Source organism: Poecilia mexicana, unplaced genomic scaffold (assembly GCF_051168715.1).
Source record: "Poecilia mexicana isolate PSO_F unplaced genomic scaffold, ASM5116871v1 scaffold_14, whole genome shotgun sequence".
In the NCBI taxonomy this organism is placed as follows: Eukaryota; Metazoa; Chordata; class Actinopteri; order Cyprinodontiformes; family Poeciliidae; genus Poecilia; species Poecilia mexicana.
Window position 1 is genome coordinate 8,130,304 of NW_028263383.1, and position 16,936 is coordinate 8,147,239.

At 36.1% G+C, this 16,936-nt stretch overlaps 1 protein-coding gene across 1 annotated transcript; it reads right to left on the bottom strand.

Moving 5' to 3' along the window:
- Positions 1-72: 72 nt before the first annotated feature.
- On the bottom strand, positions 73-16,245 carry coro6 (coronin 6). The gene is made up of 11 exons (XM_014977455.2): positions 15,837-16,245; positions 11,062-11,261; positions 7,882-8,004; positions 5,073-5,202; positions 4,324-4,502; positions 3,062-3,181; positions 2,870-2,974; positions 2,116-2,261; positions 1,721-1,778; positions 1,167-1,394; positions 73-855 (listed from the first exon to the last, which is right to left on the bottom strand). The coding sequence occupies exons 2-11, from the start codon at positions 11,257-11,259 to the stop codon at positions 733-735; spliced, it is 1,410 nt and encodes a 469-aa protein (XP_014832941.1). The 5' UTR covers positions 11,260-11,261; positions 15,837-16,245; the 3' UTR covers positions 73-732.
- Positions 16,246-16,936: the final 691 nt, after the last annotated feature.

The window sequence follows — 16,936 nt, forward strand, 5'->3', positions numbered from 1 at the left end:
TTTTTTGTCAAGTGTATCCAAGGTGAAATTTAGTTGATAAAATGTCCAACACTGAAAAAATGAAGCAGCCCGTTTAAAAAAAAAACAGATTTTATTGTGGTTATGTGTCTATTTTTACTCTTTTACAGAACACAAACATGTTTTTCTTTTCACATAAGTTTGATATTTTATCACCTGTTTTCTTTAGTCACTATTTACATTTTGAAACGTATTCGGAGAAATCTGGTAACATCTGACCATCTGGTACATGTGTACGCTCTTTTCCTTTCTTTTCGCTCTCTTTACTTATTTTTATTTTGGGGGGAAGAATGAAAAATGAAAAGCTAAGAGCCCCCTGCGTACACATGCGCTGCCATCTTTTTCCGTTAAACTCTGTAAACATTGCTAACTTTTATCCTCACATCTGACTTGCCTATGTCCTTCAATTGCACAGTCCCACAGCTCCACAGTTTTCAGTCCATTCAAATTAATAAAGCTATGACTTCACAAATGCATTGCCTTTGCCATTAAGGTACATTCTTTTCAAACTCGGATTAGAATTTTGCAGAAATGAACACAAAGCCTCTGAGTTCGGCTGGAATTTGATTATTTAACAAATTATTTGGATTATTTAACGATATGTTCAAGGAGGCAAAAGAGTGATTTCTTGCCAGTGCAGTGGAAATGCATTTCTATAATAACAGTGATTCTGAAATTCAGACCAGTTCTTTAACTGATGTGTTCACTTGCACATCAGGCAGTACCGTTGGCGTACTGGGAAAGCTTATTCTCCAAGTCGCAGATCCGCTTCTCCTGAGACAAAACTGTGGCCTTCAGATTCTGAATCTCCTCCAGTAGCCTCTCAAGCAGCTGAGGCTGGACAGGAGGAAACAGGAAAGACGGGAAACAAAGGGAGAAAAGAAAACAGAAAGTGATGAAAGGGGGGAGAATGATAAAGAAAGAAGGGAAAAGAAGGTCAAGGGTAGTGAGAAACTAAACCAAAACAAAGATGGGTGCTTTGAAGGGAAAAGTTGTGCACAATAAGAAAAAGGTTCAACAGAGAGGGAAATGTTTGAAAAGCCGTATAAATGTAAAAACATTTATTTAGATGAAGTTCAAGCGAATCCCTGTGAAAACTAACAAATCAGCAGATCGAGCTTTGGATGCTCATCATGTTCAAAACTTACAGGCAAGCTGTTGGTGTCCAAGGCGGACATGCTACGTCTGGTGGTGGGTCTGGAGTCCAGAACGTTCTTCTTTGCCACTTTGAGCTCTCGGCTCTTCGGCGGCACGTAGCCGTCCCTCATGGAGATGAGGATGGGATCTTCGTCACGGCCGTCCAGCCACTCTTCAGGCTCCATGGCGGGATCGGGCCCTGCCGTGTCAGGGTAAAGGTCATCCTGGAAGAGGTCCGACTGGCCCACACAGAGGCAAGCAGGAACCAGAGAGAGATTTTAGTCTGTTTCTGTTTTTAACAGTAAACTGTCGATCTCTGTTGCCACCAAAAAAATTAATCAAGTAAAGGTAAAAAGTAGCCATTACAAAAAAATTACTCAAGAATGAAATAGTATTTGGTAAAAAGTCTACTCAAGTACCAAGTAACTAAGTTATCAATGATTTAATATTAAAAAATTACATCATCAGATGGACCAAATTAAAGTTCAGTGGAAATTTTGGTATTTTATGGATGAAAAATGATAATAATTCATATGAATAACAAAAAAGGTTTAGAGTCACTTACTTTTCTAGGAACTGTCATGGTGATGGGTTCGCACTTTTTGTCAAGTAGCTTGTATAACCTGGGAAAGAACAAAGGAATGACAAACAGGAAAAGCAGAGCGGTCCATCAGCCTCGTGTTTGTTTCCACTTTGATTTTTTAAGGATGGCAAACGATTTGCAGAAATGAGCGTTCATAATGTAACAGAAATTCATAAAAGCCTTTTTTTATCAAGGTGTGTTGAAACCTATGGTTGAAACAACTTGTAAGTAGCATAAAATGCACTTTAGGGGATGATAACAGAGAAAACACAACTTCTAAGGTTAATTTAGTCCAGCCTCCACTAACCATTTTCCACATCAAATTAAGTCGCATATTTTCACTTTTAAAAACAGCGGCAGAGCAGCAGTCGTCTTACCGTGCAATCTCACATTTGGTGACGTCCACTCCTCTCTTTGGCATGAAGCCCATCCCTCTCTGCGGCTCTTTACTGCTGAAGGTGCTGAGGTAATGGACGTACGGCGGCTCCTCCGTGATCTCAAAGTAACGGATACTACTGTCCCCCTGCGCGGAAAAACCATTTAAACTAAAACATCTCTCCCAATCAGAGCCAGAAATATAGCACATATTTACAAAAGAAGCCGCATTCAGAGATCTATATGTAGGATCAAATTAGAAGTTTCCATATGATTAGACAAATCTCCGGGTACTTCCAGTTTCCTCCCACAGTCCAAAAACATGACTGTCAGGTTAATTGGCCTCTCCAAATTTCCCCTAGGTGTGAGTGTGTGTGTGCATGGTTGTGTGTCTCTGTGTTGCCCTGCGACAGCCTGGCGACATGTCCAGGGTGACCCCGCCTCTCGCCCAGAACGATAGCTGGAGAGGCACCAGCAACCCTCCTGACCCCACTAGGGACAGGTGGGTCTGGAGAAAATGAATGAATGAATGAATGAATGAATGAATGGATGAATGGATGAATGGATGGATGGATGGATGGATGGATGGATGGATGGATGGATGGATGGATGGATGGATGGATGGATGGATGGATGGATGGATGGATGGATGGATGGATGGATGGATGGATGGATGGACAAATAGGATCTTTTTCAGTTTGTAGATAAACTGAAATGAGGTGAATTTAAATAAACTGTTTTCTTATATTAGCTTACCTTCCCACACAAGTAGACCATGTTTGCGTCTGCATCATAGTAGGGTAACAACACTCCGTTACTCGTGTCCAGCTCCAAAAGTGCTATAGGCTCTTCAAAGTTTGTCTAAACAGAGTAAAAACAGCCAAAATGTGAAAGATGATCAACTTGTGGTCCTTTGCCTTCTGATGCGGTTTAAAGTGTGTTTGTTACCGGATCCCAGAGGCCGAGCTCTCGCTGGCTCATCCGGGTGAATCCGGTGGTGAAAATGTTTCCGTCTCTGATGAAGATGGCTCTCATTGGTCGGATGCCTTCATGTGGAGCCAGACGTTCCTGTTAGGAAGCACCAGGAAAGATGGGACAACAGAAACCTTTTCAAGAACAAAGATAAGTCTGTTTTAAATTCTGATTCTCTATCCAAATCAACAAAAAGCCTACATTTATTTTATCTATGTAAAGACTTACTAGATTTCTGTCTCTTTGGAAACATTGCTCTTAGAGAAGGAGGAGATCCCAGCAGGTTTCTATAGTTTCCAAATTAAAAGCTTGACTTTGGTTCACACAGTGATATTTTCAAAGATGCAAACTGATATGAGGGAATCTCAAAAGCAGCAGATAAAAAGTGGGAGAACTAAACTGGGGATGCAGAGTCACAAAAGGCCCAAGAAATTAAAATACATTATATAAGTCTTTAGATTTTCTTTGCTAGCTTCGAATCATGTTAAACGTATTTACATGCACGCTTGCTTTTGCACAATCACTTGCTTTGTTTTTACTAATTTTTAAATAACGTGTTTTTACAAACTGACCTACCTTATGATAAATAAGGAATTCATGGTAAATAAGTGTTTAATAAACATTTACATTATGTAAATTTTTGAAAAAGTGATCCGACTCAGTTGCACATCCCTTGAATTGCGAGTCAGATATTTTTATTTCTAATAACTGCACAGTATTTTCTGTTATAGTTTTGTACAGTATATTATTATTTATTATTATTATTATTATTATTATTATTATTATTATTATTAATAACAATAATAAATTATTATTATTATTATTATTATTATTATTATTATTATTATTATTATTATTATTAATAATAATAATAATAATAATAATACTAAGAAGAAGAAGAAGAATCTTGTTTTTTATATATGTTGGTTTTAACACTTTAATAACTTTTTTTGTGTGAATCTACACCTTTTGCTTCAATTTCCCCTTTGCAGGACAATAAAGGATGTTTCTATTCTATTCTATTCTAGTAAACTTGTCACTGGGTCATTCTACTCCAAAATTAATTCCGATGTTGTTTGACACTTTATTTATAAAACACAACCTTTTTCACTCTTTTACCATACACCACACTGTTTTGGTCACACAGTCACATAAAATCCCAACCAAACTCATTGAAGTTTGTGGCAATAAGATGGGAAAATGTAAAAAGTTTAATCGGTTAGTACTTGCTGACTCACCGCCACCACTTCCCTCTTTCGGGGGTCACAGACACGCAGGCGTCGATCCTTACAGGTGGTGCAAAACAAGCTGCCGTTTCGGTTCCAGCTGACGCTGTAGATGAGGTCCGGATGGTCGTCCATGGATATGAGCGGTTCGCCTGTTCCCACGTTCCAGATTATTATCAGATTGTCACTGCCTGGAAGCAGACAGAGTCAGAAAACAAAGATTTTACTCAACGCCTTTTCTGGTTCAAGCACATTACTAGTCACATTTACTCCATTATATTTACTTCAGTAAAGTTTCTTGACAAAATTTACTTTTAGGAGTATTTTTACAACGCTGTGCTTTTTTACTTTTAGAGGAGTAATTTTATTTTGAAATATCTCTACCCTTGCTTGAGTAAAGTGTCTGGATTTTCTACCCACTGAATGAAAAACAAACATGTAAAAATTCACCAGACACAGACACACACCTGCATTTTCTGTTAAAGTTTTATAAGTAACTGAAGGAGAGAGAAACTGATTTGGATATGTATATGAATTATTGTCCTTTTGGTCCTTAAAATACCACAATTTCCACTTAACTTTATATTTTGATCCATCCGGTGATGTAATTTAAAAATACTAAAGTAATTCCAGGATGGCTACTTTTTACTTTTACTTGAGTGATTTTATTTTGAAGCACTGCTGCTCTTCTGTGAGTTTTCTGGTCCTGAACTCAGGTCTGCTGCCTGATGAAGATCTGTGTCTGCGGCACTGAAACCCACCGGCAGTGAGGAGGATGTTGCGTGCGGTCGGGTGCCAGGTGACGATGCCGACCCGTTTGGAGTGACCCTCCAGCACCACGATGGGATCGGACAGGGGGCGGGTCAGGGAGTGATCTGGGATTTGCCAAACCTGGAAAAGAAAGAATATTTTGTTCTCACTGTGATCTGCAAAGCTAACAGATGTATACAACTTTTATAGAACCTCAAATATCATAAAAAAACAGTTTTTATTACTGGTTTTTCACAGCTTTGCAGAGATATTGATGCAAAATGACATAAGTTAATCAATTAAATATTTGATTACATCTCAAGTAATATTATACTAATATATTATGTTTAAACATTTTTATACATCAGCTTAGAAGGTGGCAACATATTACAGTAACTGTGCTTTTTTGAGATTTTTTATTTCATTTTTCAATGAAGGAGAAATTGTTCTTTTCTTTTTTTACAACCATTCCTTCTTGTTTTAGATGCTGTGCAGCTGGATTTACACTTTTATTTAATTTCTCTCTCCGATACAGTATTTATGAATTGAATTCCATTGCATTGCAGAGATAAATCGATATATAAAAAAGATAAAATATTAAGAATTCAATATTTTATCATGCCAAAAATCCAAAAATATAAACATATGAGAGATTTTTGTTTGTTTTTTTTACTAAAAGGTTTTATTTTTCAGCTAAATTCAGCAAACAGCCCCACTTTAATTGATTTCTAAATTTGTAGGGAAAAATGATGCTTATTTCTTTCTGCAGATTTAAACCATTAATAAAGTTACAGACACAAGTTAAAGCCTGTCGTCTCTTTCTCCTTAAAAGTTCACTTTTAAATCTTTAGTGCATTCTGTATTTACCTAAAGTTTCATTTTAAGACATCTTCACATTAAATCAATTTCTCACAAATGGGTCAAAAAAGGGTGGAAATTTATTTATCATTTATTTTGATCAATTTCTTATCATGATAAAACTTTGATTCATTGATTCCACAATAGATAGTATTTATTGTAGAATCAAAACTGTCCGTATTGTCAAGATTAATAGTTTTATTTTTCTTTCCACTGTTTGATCAATGAAAGCATCAATAAAAGTTACAATGAGCCATTTAGTGATACAAAATAAATCACATTTTTTATGTCCTGAAGAAAGTTTTTCGAGAGTATTATCTGTGTGATTAGTGTGACACAGAGTCGCAGCGATTTACTATTTATCATCTAACAAGGATGCAATAAAAAGTTCTCATCATTTCTTTTAGTGTTATCACAACAGTACAGCAAAATATAAAATAACATTTTATTCATTTATTTATTTTTCTGTATAAAAATATTTCCAGAAGAGTTTGGGGTTTCCTGCATGACAGGTTGCCATGGCGACAGAGGCAGGTAAAAAGTAACCCAGCTTCGTGAGTCTGAAAGTCCGTCTTAGAACCCAAGTTACCCCGATAAAAACACTCATCATGGTTTGTAACAGTCCCAAGGTGATGACTGAACCACTTGACAACACTCTCACTAATAAATACACACACACACACACACACACACACGCGCACACACACACACACACACACACACACACACACACACACACACACACACACACACACACACACACACACACACACAGCGTTTGCTGGAGCAATGACCTGAAATAAGGAGAATGACTTCACAGTTTTGGCCTTTCTGCAAATCCACTACAGTAACAGCTGCGACTGTCTGTCTGTGTGCTGTTTGATATAAACAAAGCCCACACACACACACCTAATAAACACACACACACCCACACACACATAAAACACACACATACTCAAACATCGTCCATGCAGCTGCTGCCAGAAAAGAAGAAGCAATTCAGTCTTCACATCGCGCAGATTCCTGCAGCCATGACACGACAAGTGGGCGGATCAGTGACAGGTGCTGCGATGCACATATGTTGAAACAAGCTGCCGTTTTACTCCAAAAAATGTTACATCAGGACATATGCACACAGACTTAAACCACTCTGCTAGAATATTTAACATTTAAAAATGAAAATGTTTGAGATGAAGTCGTAGTTTGTCAAACAAATCAAGTTTTGGACAATATTATCCAATTATTAGATCTATGACCAGAAATCTTTGTAAAAAGGTTTCAATCTGATGGATTTTCTTATGAATCCCACCAGACAAAACTCCAAACCCGCTATCTCCTCCTCCAGCCTGCTGCCTCCTTTTAAAGGAAACAGTACTGAGAAATTCAAGTAATATGAATAAAGAAGAAAAGCTAGAAAATACATTTTTTAACGAACTGCACATAAAATACAGTTTCTAGTGGAGAAAATATATGATACACCACATATTTCATCCCATATTTAGTGTCTAAAATCACACATAGGTGATCAGAACATCATTACTCAACATTCTGAAGAAATGTTGATATTTCAGATATTTCATTTTGTTCACTTCTGACAGCTGAAGTGAAACTGAACCCAGAATTATTAGAAAGATTGTAGCAGAGGTTAAAAACCCTAAAGGCTGTAAAGAGGGATCAAAATCAGACGTTTTACTCAGCAACCATGTTCAGCTACGCCTCTCAAAGAAAGACAGAGCAAACCAGAAAATACTCAAATAAATCTATAAAATAACATTTCAGGACCTACAGCAGGGTTTGAAAACTGATCCACCTCATTCATTTCCTGACAACAAGCAGATGAATCAGGAGATTTCAGCAGATTAATATCAATGCACCAACTTAATAGATCAACCATTTAAATGCAGGGTTTATTCCCCACACAAACAGATCTAAACACGAGAAGAATAAAGAAATGGTCCTGACCATTGCTGTGCAGTCTTCTGAGCAGCTGGCCAGGATGTTGTCGTCATGAGGGCACCAGTCGATGTCCAGGACGGGTCCAGAGTGGCCGATTACCAGCGGGTAGTTCTTATCCACGCGGCCTGTCTGCAGCGCCAGGGGCAGAAAGAATATTATAAAATAGCTGCATTTTTCAACTCATTTAGCCAAAATGTAAAGCAATGTAAATATAATTAAAGAGAAAATTCAAGCCTTAGCACAAAACGATTCAATTCAGTTTTTATTTATATTTTATTTAGATTATTCATGTTGGGGTTGAAAAAGCACAACTGTTTAAAACACATAAAAGACGACTGAACTGAGCCACATTAAAAACCTTCTGGTTAATCTACCAAATATCTGAACTCTTCCTGAGTTAAAACATTATTATAGTTGTTTCTAAATGAATATGAACTTGTTTTCTTTGCTTTATTTCAGGTCTGACAGCGCTGCATCTTTTTCGTTATTTTGACCACTTCTCATTTTCTGCAAATAAATACTAAATATTTGCTTGTAATTTTAGAGACATGTTGTGTCTGAAATTGTCAGTAGTTCATAGAATAAAAGAACAACGTTCATTTTACTCAAACATGAACCTATAAAGAGTAAAATCAGAGAAACTGATCATTTTAAGTGCTATATATATGGCAGTACAGTGTTAACACGCCGTGCTGCAGCTCACTGATGATGAAAGCAGTGAGCTCTCCTACTTTAGCCTGCTATCGAGGTAAAGTGCTAACTTGCATTTTCTCATGCTCCTGGATAAACACCGTGACTGTAGCCACATGCTATCATAGCAGCCTCTTAAATAAACAGTTGAATAAGGAAAAAGAAAAGCAAAAATGTGTTTCTGATTATGTATGAGCATTAGAAATATCCCTGCCTCCACAGACACTCAGCGTATTAATAGATCGAATGACAAGCTGTTGAAAGGGGAGTTTTTCTTGTTGCCTGTTGGGGGAGGAGGATGAAGATCACCCTGCGGCGTATAAATAGCACGACTGTTCACCGTGACTTTTCACTGAGCACGAAAATGCTGGAGATTACTTTGCATTTTTAAACTCTTTTCCACAAATTTCAAAAAGATTTTAAAATTTTCTTGTTTAAAATAAAGAAGACAAATCAATTGAAACTGATTCTTATGACTCATGCTTGTGTTTAAGGGCAATAGATCACTTTGGCCAAACACTTAAAATTATGAAGCCTTAAAGATATCAAAACACTGAATGCCAACATTATTTTAACATTTTTCAAAAGGTTGTCAATTTTACCACCTGCTGTGAAGACTAAAAAACTCAGCTCAGATAATTTCTGCAGATATTTAAGATTATTGGAGTACTGCCAGGAAGAGCAGGTAGAAAAATCTCAGGGTAAAAAGACCAAAAATAATAAAAAAAAGTTTACAAATATTAGAAAAAAGAAACTATCATGATTTAACAGGCTGGTAGAATTAGCATAAAATAAAAACATGTCATATGATCTAACTGCTTTTATCATTTATTTATATTGTTCAAAATTAATTAACTCATAGTGACAGGTATGTACAACAATTTTCTATTATTTTCATTATCTATTATTTTTCAATTATAAAATTATTGTCGCTTTTTGTTTTTTTTATTTTGCAAGTTAATTGATCAGAATATTTCATATTTTGCAGCATTTTTGTTGTTTTTTAACTGATAAGACAAAAGCCATGGAGGATTCACTTCATAAAAATAATAAAAACTATCAGTATCACTGGAGCATAAAAACATACCATAATACATTTAAACACGCTTTAATGTTGTACAAATGCTGTAAATGTAGGCACATTTACATACTTTTCATTAAAAAATAAGTACGATAGATGAAACGCAACAAAGCAGCATTCCTTGTTGTTACTATTTTTTATTTTTTTTTGCAACAATCCCCAGTTCATTTTAAAAACCGTCGCACTTATTTTCTCACTCCGGCCTCGGTCGTCGCTTCCAGCCTTAAAGGAGGAGATATTGACTTTTCAAACATTTGGGGTCAAAGCAAATATTTGACCCCACACAGCTGAACGTTTTGTCATGAATGACTGGAGCCTGGAGAAGCTGAATACTACAAGAAACTCAACCTTGAAACAACATTTAAAGCCTCTTTCAGTGAGTCTTGTTGCAAAAACTGAAATTTAAAATGAGTTTAGTCGTAGTGGAGTGAAGACGAACCACGACCATGTTCTCAAAATCGAATGACACGTTTAAAAATGAAGAAAATTACACATTTTTTGCAACTTATATTGTTAATTTAATGTATGCAGCCATGAAAAATAAATTGTGTAATTATTGAAAAACATTTCTCTTCTTTCTCCTTCTTTTCACTCATGTAGAGTAAATCTTCTAACAGAATCTGTTTTTACTTTTAATGATAAAATTTGTTAAATCGAGTGAATAAACTTATTGATTTATTGAAAGTCAGAGTATCCCTGGTTTTGATTAAATGCATATAAACTTCTGAATTTGAAGGAGAAAAAAAGTATCTAAAAATATTCTCAATAAGTTTTCCGGCATTTAACAAAAATAAATAATTTTGGTAATTATGACTGAAAGGACGTTTGGTCTGATTTATCTTCAGACATCGAGAAAAAAATGTGTTTGTGTCTTTTTATTTGTGTATGCAAATATTTTTTTCAGTTATAAATCTATTTATGGTAAATAACCTTAAAACAGAAATAATAGAAATTCAGTTAAAAATGTAAATCATCCATGAAGCGTATTAAAATTTACCAGCAGTTGTTATTCAACAAAAAAATCACCATGAGAAATACAATCTGGATGACGTGTGACAGCTATTGTGAATTTCACCAATTACTAACTTATTTTTATTAACCTTAAAAATAATGTAAATGTCCCTAATTTAATTACAGTAACTTGTCATCTGTCACAGTACTTTATATTTAATTCAAAATTTCAAATTTCAAGGTTAAGAGCGTGTTTTTTTTTCCGGTAAATTATCCAAAACAGATTTAATACACCTTAAAATAAAGGAAATAACAGAAATCTCATTATAGTACTTAAGTAAAGAATGACAAAGAAACTATAAAACCTTCAGTATTATTAGTAAAACTTTGAATTTATGATAATTTACAGCAAAATGTTCCAGTGTGTATGGCTTTAAACGTCAACATTAAATCCTTTGACCCACCTTGGAGAGGGGCAGGACGAGGAACGCTCCTCCTCCACTCGACTCGACGATGACGGCCAGAAACTTTGGGTTGACGGCGCAGAAGGAGCTGTCCCACGTCACCTTGGAGACCCGGATGTCATCGTAACCCTGCTCAGCCTTGACCGCCTGCCCGAAGACGTGGCGAAACTTACTCTGCCGCACGATGCTGCGACTCATGACTGGACGAAGCAGGAAGAGAGAGGAGGGCAAGGATGAGCAGAGAGGAATGGAAACTCAACTTATAAGATGTGGCAGAAAAGTAACTCCACATCAAAGTCTGGTTTGACTTGGGAAGTAAATTATTCTGCTGCAAGGCGAATGCTATAAGTTTAACATTACGTTGTGTTGGTAATTGGGACTCTAAGTCAAATATCTTTTAAGGCATGTTTAATATAAAACAACTGAAGGTAATATCTGCTTGATTGTTCTATAAAATCAAAAATATGTAAAACTGCTCCTTCAAAGTCCTAAAGTAGAAGATCTGAGCTTCTACTTGGTCCAGGAATTTCCATTTCTTAGTTTCCGACTCGTTGTTAGTGGATTTCAACGTGAAATGTTAAGAAGTTCTGCTTCAGCCTAATTTTCTGATATCTCAACTTGTGATACACAATAAGATTATATTTAATTTTTAATTAATTATTTTTGATTAATAAAGTATTTTTTAATTTAAATTCATGGTGGATTCTAAATAGTCAGGTCCTAAAACTTCCCCAAACCATGACACTTCCAGCTCCGTGCTTCACAATTCGTGTGAGTCCAAAGTGACCTCTGTTTGGCTGTTGAACAATGCAGAAGATCTGGTCTTTGTCTATATTCTTTCTACCAAAATGTTTGTCCTTTATTCAACTTGTTTTTCTTACAGATGAATATAAATTGCAGTTTGGTAAATGATTCAGTTTTGTAGTTTTACTTTGAACTGATAAACCTACAAACTGCCTCATAGTTATTAAATCCTTCAGATTGTGATGCCACAAAAAGGAGTAAGAAAATCATACTTCTTTAAAGAAGTTAATCAAATTTCAAAATATAAATTCTAATCAAAATTAATTTCTTCCAATTTATTCAAGTCTTAGCAACGTAAGAAATGTGTTGGAGTTTCATTTTTGCAGTGTTTTATGTATGGTACAAACATAAATTAAACATTTTTATTCCTGTAAACAACAAAAAAGTATTTTATTTTCTAATATGTGAAAATAACTTTTGAAAGGATGAGCGCAGCCATTGGTCACCTGTAATAATTAGATCCGCCACCAGAGGGCAGAATGTCAGAGTATGACTTTAGACAACAGGTTTTTAAGACAAATACAAGTTTTGTTAAATAGTTGAAGGTCTTAGAAATATGCATATAAAAATTATAAGTTTGCATTTCTAGGGATAAGGAATCTAGACTGAAATCTTACATGTAGTTGTGATTCTGAGATTGTTCTACTTCAACCAAAACTAAATAAAAAATAAAAATAAACAGTTTGAAAGATGGAAACTGTCTACTTGTTTGCATTTAAGGTTGTTTTTGTATCTGTAATTTTGAAGATTACAGATTCTTCAAAACACTTTAGTTTGATCGTTTTCTAAGAAGACATTTTAGTTTCTCCACAAATATTAAAAGCTACTGCCGTTTTCGTGAAATAGATGTTTCACCACACCCCAATTTATACACAAGTAAAGTATTGTTAAACAATTTAAATTCAATTAAATCTTAAATTTCAATTAAATAATTTATTTTTATGAGTTATTTTAAATGTATTTTTTTATTTTTTGCTTTAGCATTTTCATCTTGAAGTTGAAACATCTTCTGCTTCCGTCATTGTTTAACTGAAGCAGCTTTAAATAACCCTGAGTGTGTGTTAGCTACATGAAATAACAGCCCATCTGCATGTTTTAGCTCCGTTTGTTGACTGACAAGTGGCTGTCCTGTGGCCACTGCAGACAGCAGATCTCTAATCCTCCAAAACAGCGGGGATATTGTATAACCGAGACGATATTAATAGTTGATTGTCCCAGCAAACACTGTGTGCGATCAAAACATCAAAAGCAAACACACATAATATGGATAGAGCAGATAAAAGGTGGGAGAGAAAATAAAAATCTACCTCTGTTTGGATATTATCCTGATGACAGCATGACAATAGGCTTCGGCTGCACAAAGGTCAAAGGTTAAAATTAAATCTAAAATAAAGAAGTCGACTATTTTAGATGCTCCTTGTTGCTCAGGAATGTAACCTTTACTCTAATTTTTAAAAAGTGTCAATATATGTATTTTTTTCATCTCTAAAGGTCTTTAAAGTTTTACTTTGGCTAAAGAACTTTGGTTTTTCACCCAGATTATTTTCAGAGGACAGATTTTTGCTTATCAAGCCACTTTAATCCCAGACCTTTGAAACATTTTGGTAGAAAGTAGCTCAAACACCCAAGCAGCATTATTTTACAAAACATGTAACTAGAACTATTATTTAATCACTAATTGCTGCCAGCCTGTCTCAATAACACAGTTTGATCCAGTTCCTTTGGATAAAAAAATTTATTTCATCACCACTGACTTGGAGTAACGCAGCCCGGCCACCCCTTAAAGAAAAGAACAGAACTGCTAAGTGGTTGTAAAATTGTTTTAAATAACATTTTGATTATGAAGTACAAATCTTTTTCTCACTCTAATTGGGGAATATTCTGTGACAGGGACTGGGAAATAGGTCAACAAGCAGTCAATGTCCAAAGAATAAAGAAACTTTTAGAGAATGTACAGCACAAATGTGTTTCTTATAATGAAGCCTTGAAGAGAGTCTGCTGAAACTGAGATGTTGGTTGACTTCACAGTAGAACATAATCCAGAAATGACCTCAGAGACGAGGGGAGACATGAGTGTGATGAGAGGACAGAAAGCCCTCGCTGCTTTCCTAGAAGCTCTACTTTATCTAGAGATTTACATTCCAGACTGCCAACTGTGGGGCGTTCAGGGCCCCTCGATCCGCACCTTCAAACTCTGGTTTATGTTTTTTTTAAATATATTTCAACAATGTTAAAGCTGGACTGCTGAAAAAAGGGATTTTGGAGTGTAATAAATATCAGACATTACAGTTATTTCGCTTTTTATCGAGCATAAGATTTTCTGAACTGCTGGATATATATAATTGTAAACATTCAATGCCTAATTTATTTGGATTAAAATAATCCTAGGCTAATGTGTTCACGTTGGGTGACACGTTAATGAATATATCAACAATGTACGAGCCACAACAAATCTCCGATTTGGAGCAAGAACTTAACTTTGTATTTAGCTTGAAGTAGCTTAGCAACAGCTAAGCTAATGTCAGACTAGCTAACTAGCTTCGCTGCTTAACTCTGAGGCAGTATTTGCCAATGAACATCTTAGCTCTAATTTTAGTAAATGTAATTGTAAAAAGTTTGTTACTATAAATCAATTCTTATTTTTTTCCACCATGTTTGGTTTCATAGGTGTGTTTGTGATTCTACTGCCAACAAGGTTAGCAGCAGAAGATCCAAAATAAATGTTTGCAGATTAAAGACTGCACCCATGAAATGTTTATTTCACAGGAAGGTATATTTGGGATTGAGCTACTGGTTTTAAATACATGTGAAGGAAGAGAAATTTGAATGAATGCATGTTATTATCCTGTTGTTTACAAACTGTTAATGGTGCTGGTATTTTGCACGTCTATTTCATGAATTAAAAATAACATTTCAAACGCTGCCAGTCAAGCTTGTACCGGTGGCCTCCCAAACCTGCAGCAGGGTCAGCTGGTGGTCTGAGTTTGTTTTTGATTAAATTTATTTATTTTTTTTACAAAGAAAAATTTTTCTGTCATAGTAACATAGCTAAATAAAACTAAGGGTTATCTTATGGCCTAAATGTCACAGATGCTATTTTTTGGTTTATATGTATTTCGTAGCACAAATTTACAGGCTACAATGAGTTTTGTTATGTTTTAATCCTAGAAGGATTGTTTGCTTTTTAACAAAGGAAAATAATCATGATCTGCCACTGTAGCATAGCTAAATAAAACTTTAAATTATCTTATTCGTTTTGGTGTGTACACTTCCAATGTTTCTAGACATTTGTTGAGACGTCTCTGAAATAAATTAAAAAAAAGCTTTGCTTTGCTTTTAAATATAATGATCTACCAACTAAATCATGTATTTATTGAAATAAAAATAGTAATTATATGGGTTACACTCTAACAGTTTGTTTTAAAAGTGCGCTGTTTTGGCCTTTTCAGTAATTATGTGTAACTGATATATCCATAAGTGGGAGAAAAAAAAAAACTCCGAAAACTGTCTTCTGTCTTGTACAGGTTAATGAGATAGCCCTGTTCGTGCGTGTGAGAGCTGCGCCTGGCACAGAGCGAAAGAATGACACGGCCACTTTCCTAATATAGACATGACAAACTGATGCGTCCCACCCGGAGGGCCCGCTCCTCCCACCTGCCTGCAACGTCCCAAATAGTCCCAGAAAGCAGGCGGAGGCCCCTGTGGCGCTCTGCCGCTAATGAACAGACAGTAAATTTAAACAGCCGCTGCGAACAGCCTGTGCAAACACGCATAAATACCGGCTCATAACTCTTAGAGGTGAAGGGCGTCAGAGGTCGGTTGATCTACCTGCAAAACGCACTAAAGAAATGTCAGCAGTGCAGAGTCACTGAGTGCTCAGTCCTTTCTGTCTCCATGCGTCAGGACGCACAGCAATAAATAACCCGACGCACCTCTAACGCCAATGCAGCAAACACCGACACGCAGCTCACCTCAGGTTTTGGGGAGTCCCCTCTTCCCTCGAGAACTTCTTCTGCGGTGTTGCCTCCTTCTTCTCCTCCTCCTCTTCCTCTTGATGGCTTGCGAGTTATATGAAGTCCCGCGGTCCGCTGTCCTGAAGTGCGGAGTCCTGGCGAGGGGACGCACTGGGTGACTGCGCGACGCTCCTCGGCAGGGGGAGAGAAAGAGGGGAGACAGCGCCGGGGCAGAGCAGGCAAGACAGGACGGTGGGAGGGTGGGTTACCGTCTATTTTAGACCAGGCTCCGTCAGTACAGGGAAACGCGAACATAGGGGCGGGGGGGATGTGCGTTCACGGCGGACACTGCCGACCAGAGGTCAATCACTGGTGCCCCCTGGCTATTAGGGGCTAAATAAGTGATACACTGTTAAAACCAACTGTTAGAATTACACGAATAAAACTGATGCAACAACTTTTGATGCATTGAATGCATGTGGAAAAGTTAAAGTAAAAAAAAAAAATCTATTTTATCATATTGTCTGAGTGGTGTAGACAAATTTATATTCAAATTTGGGTATTTTTAAATAAAATTAGTAAAAGTAAATGGCATCTTCACAAAAAAGTTACAACTAATTTTTCTGTTGAACACTTTAGAAACAGATAACATAAGAAAAACTTAACTGGTGTTTACAAGCAATCTTTGAACATCTCTTACTTTAAACAATGGGACTCTATTGTGAAAGCTGTTTTTTGCTACTTGGCTTGCTTACAATGCTCTATCATTTATATTTAATTTATAATTATTTAATTGGAAAATCATTTGACTGTACATAGGAGGATTTTTGTCTCCAACGTAAACATTCACTTTTTCTTCCATTTGTTACATTTTCCATTTATGTTTCTATATTACCAAAAGCTCTTTAATAAAGAACATTGGTATTTTAACATTTTAAGGAATTATATACAGAATCAAAACATATTATGGTTCTATTTTGCAACTTTTGAGTGATATTATGCTAGCTGGGAAGTTTAAGGGTGACAGAGGATGCCATCTGGAAATATTAAAGCAACATCTGAAGAAATCCATCAGGAACTGAAATCGGTCTTCCAAATCAACAATCAGTGTAAGCTTG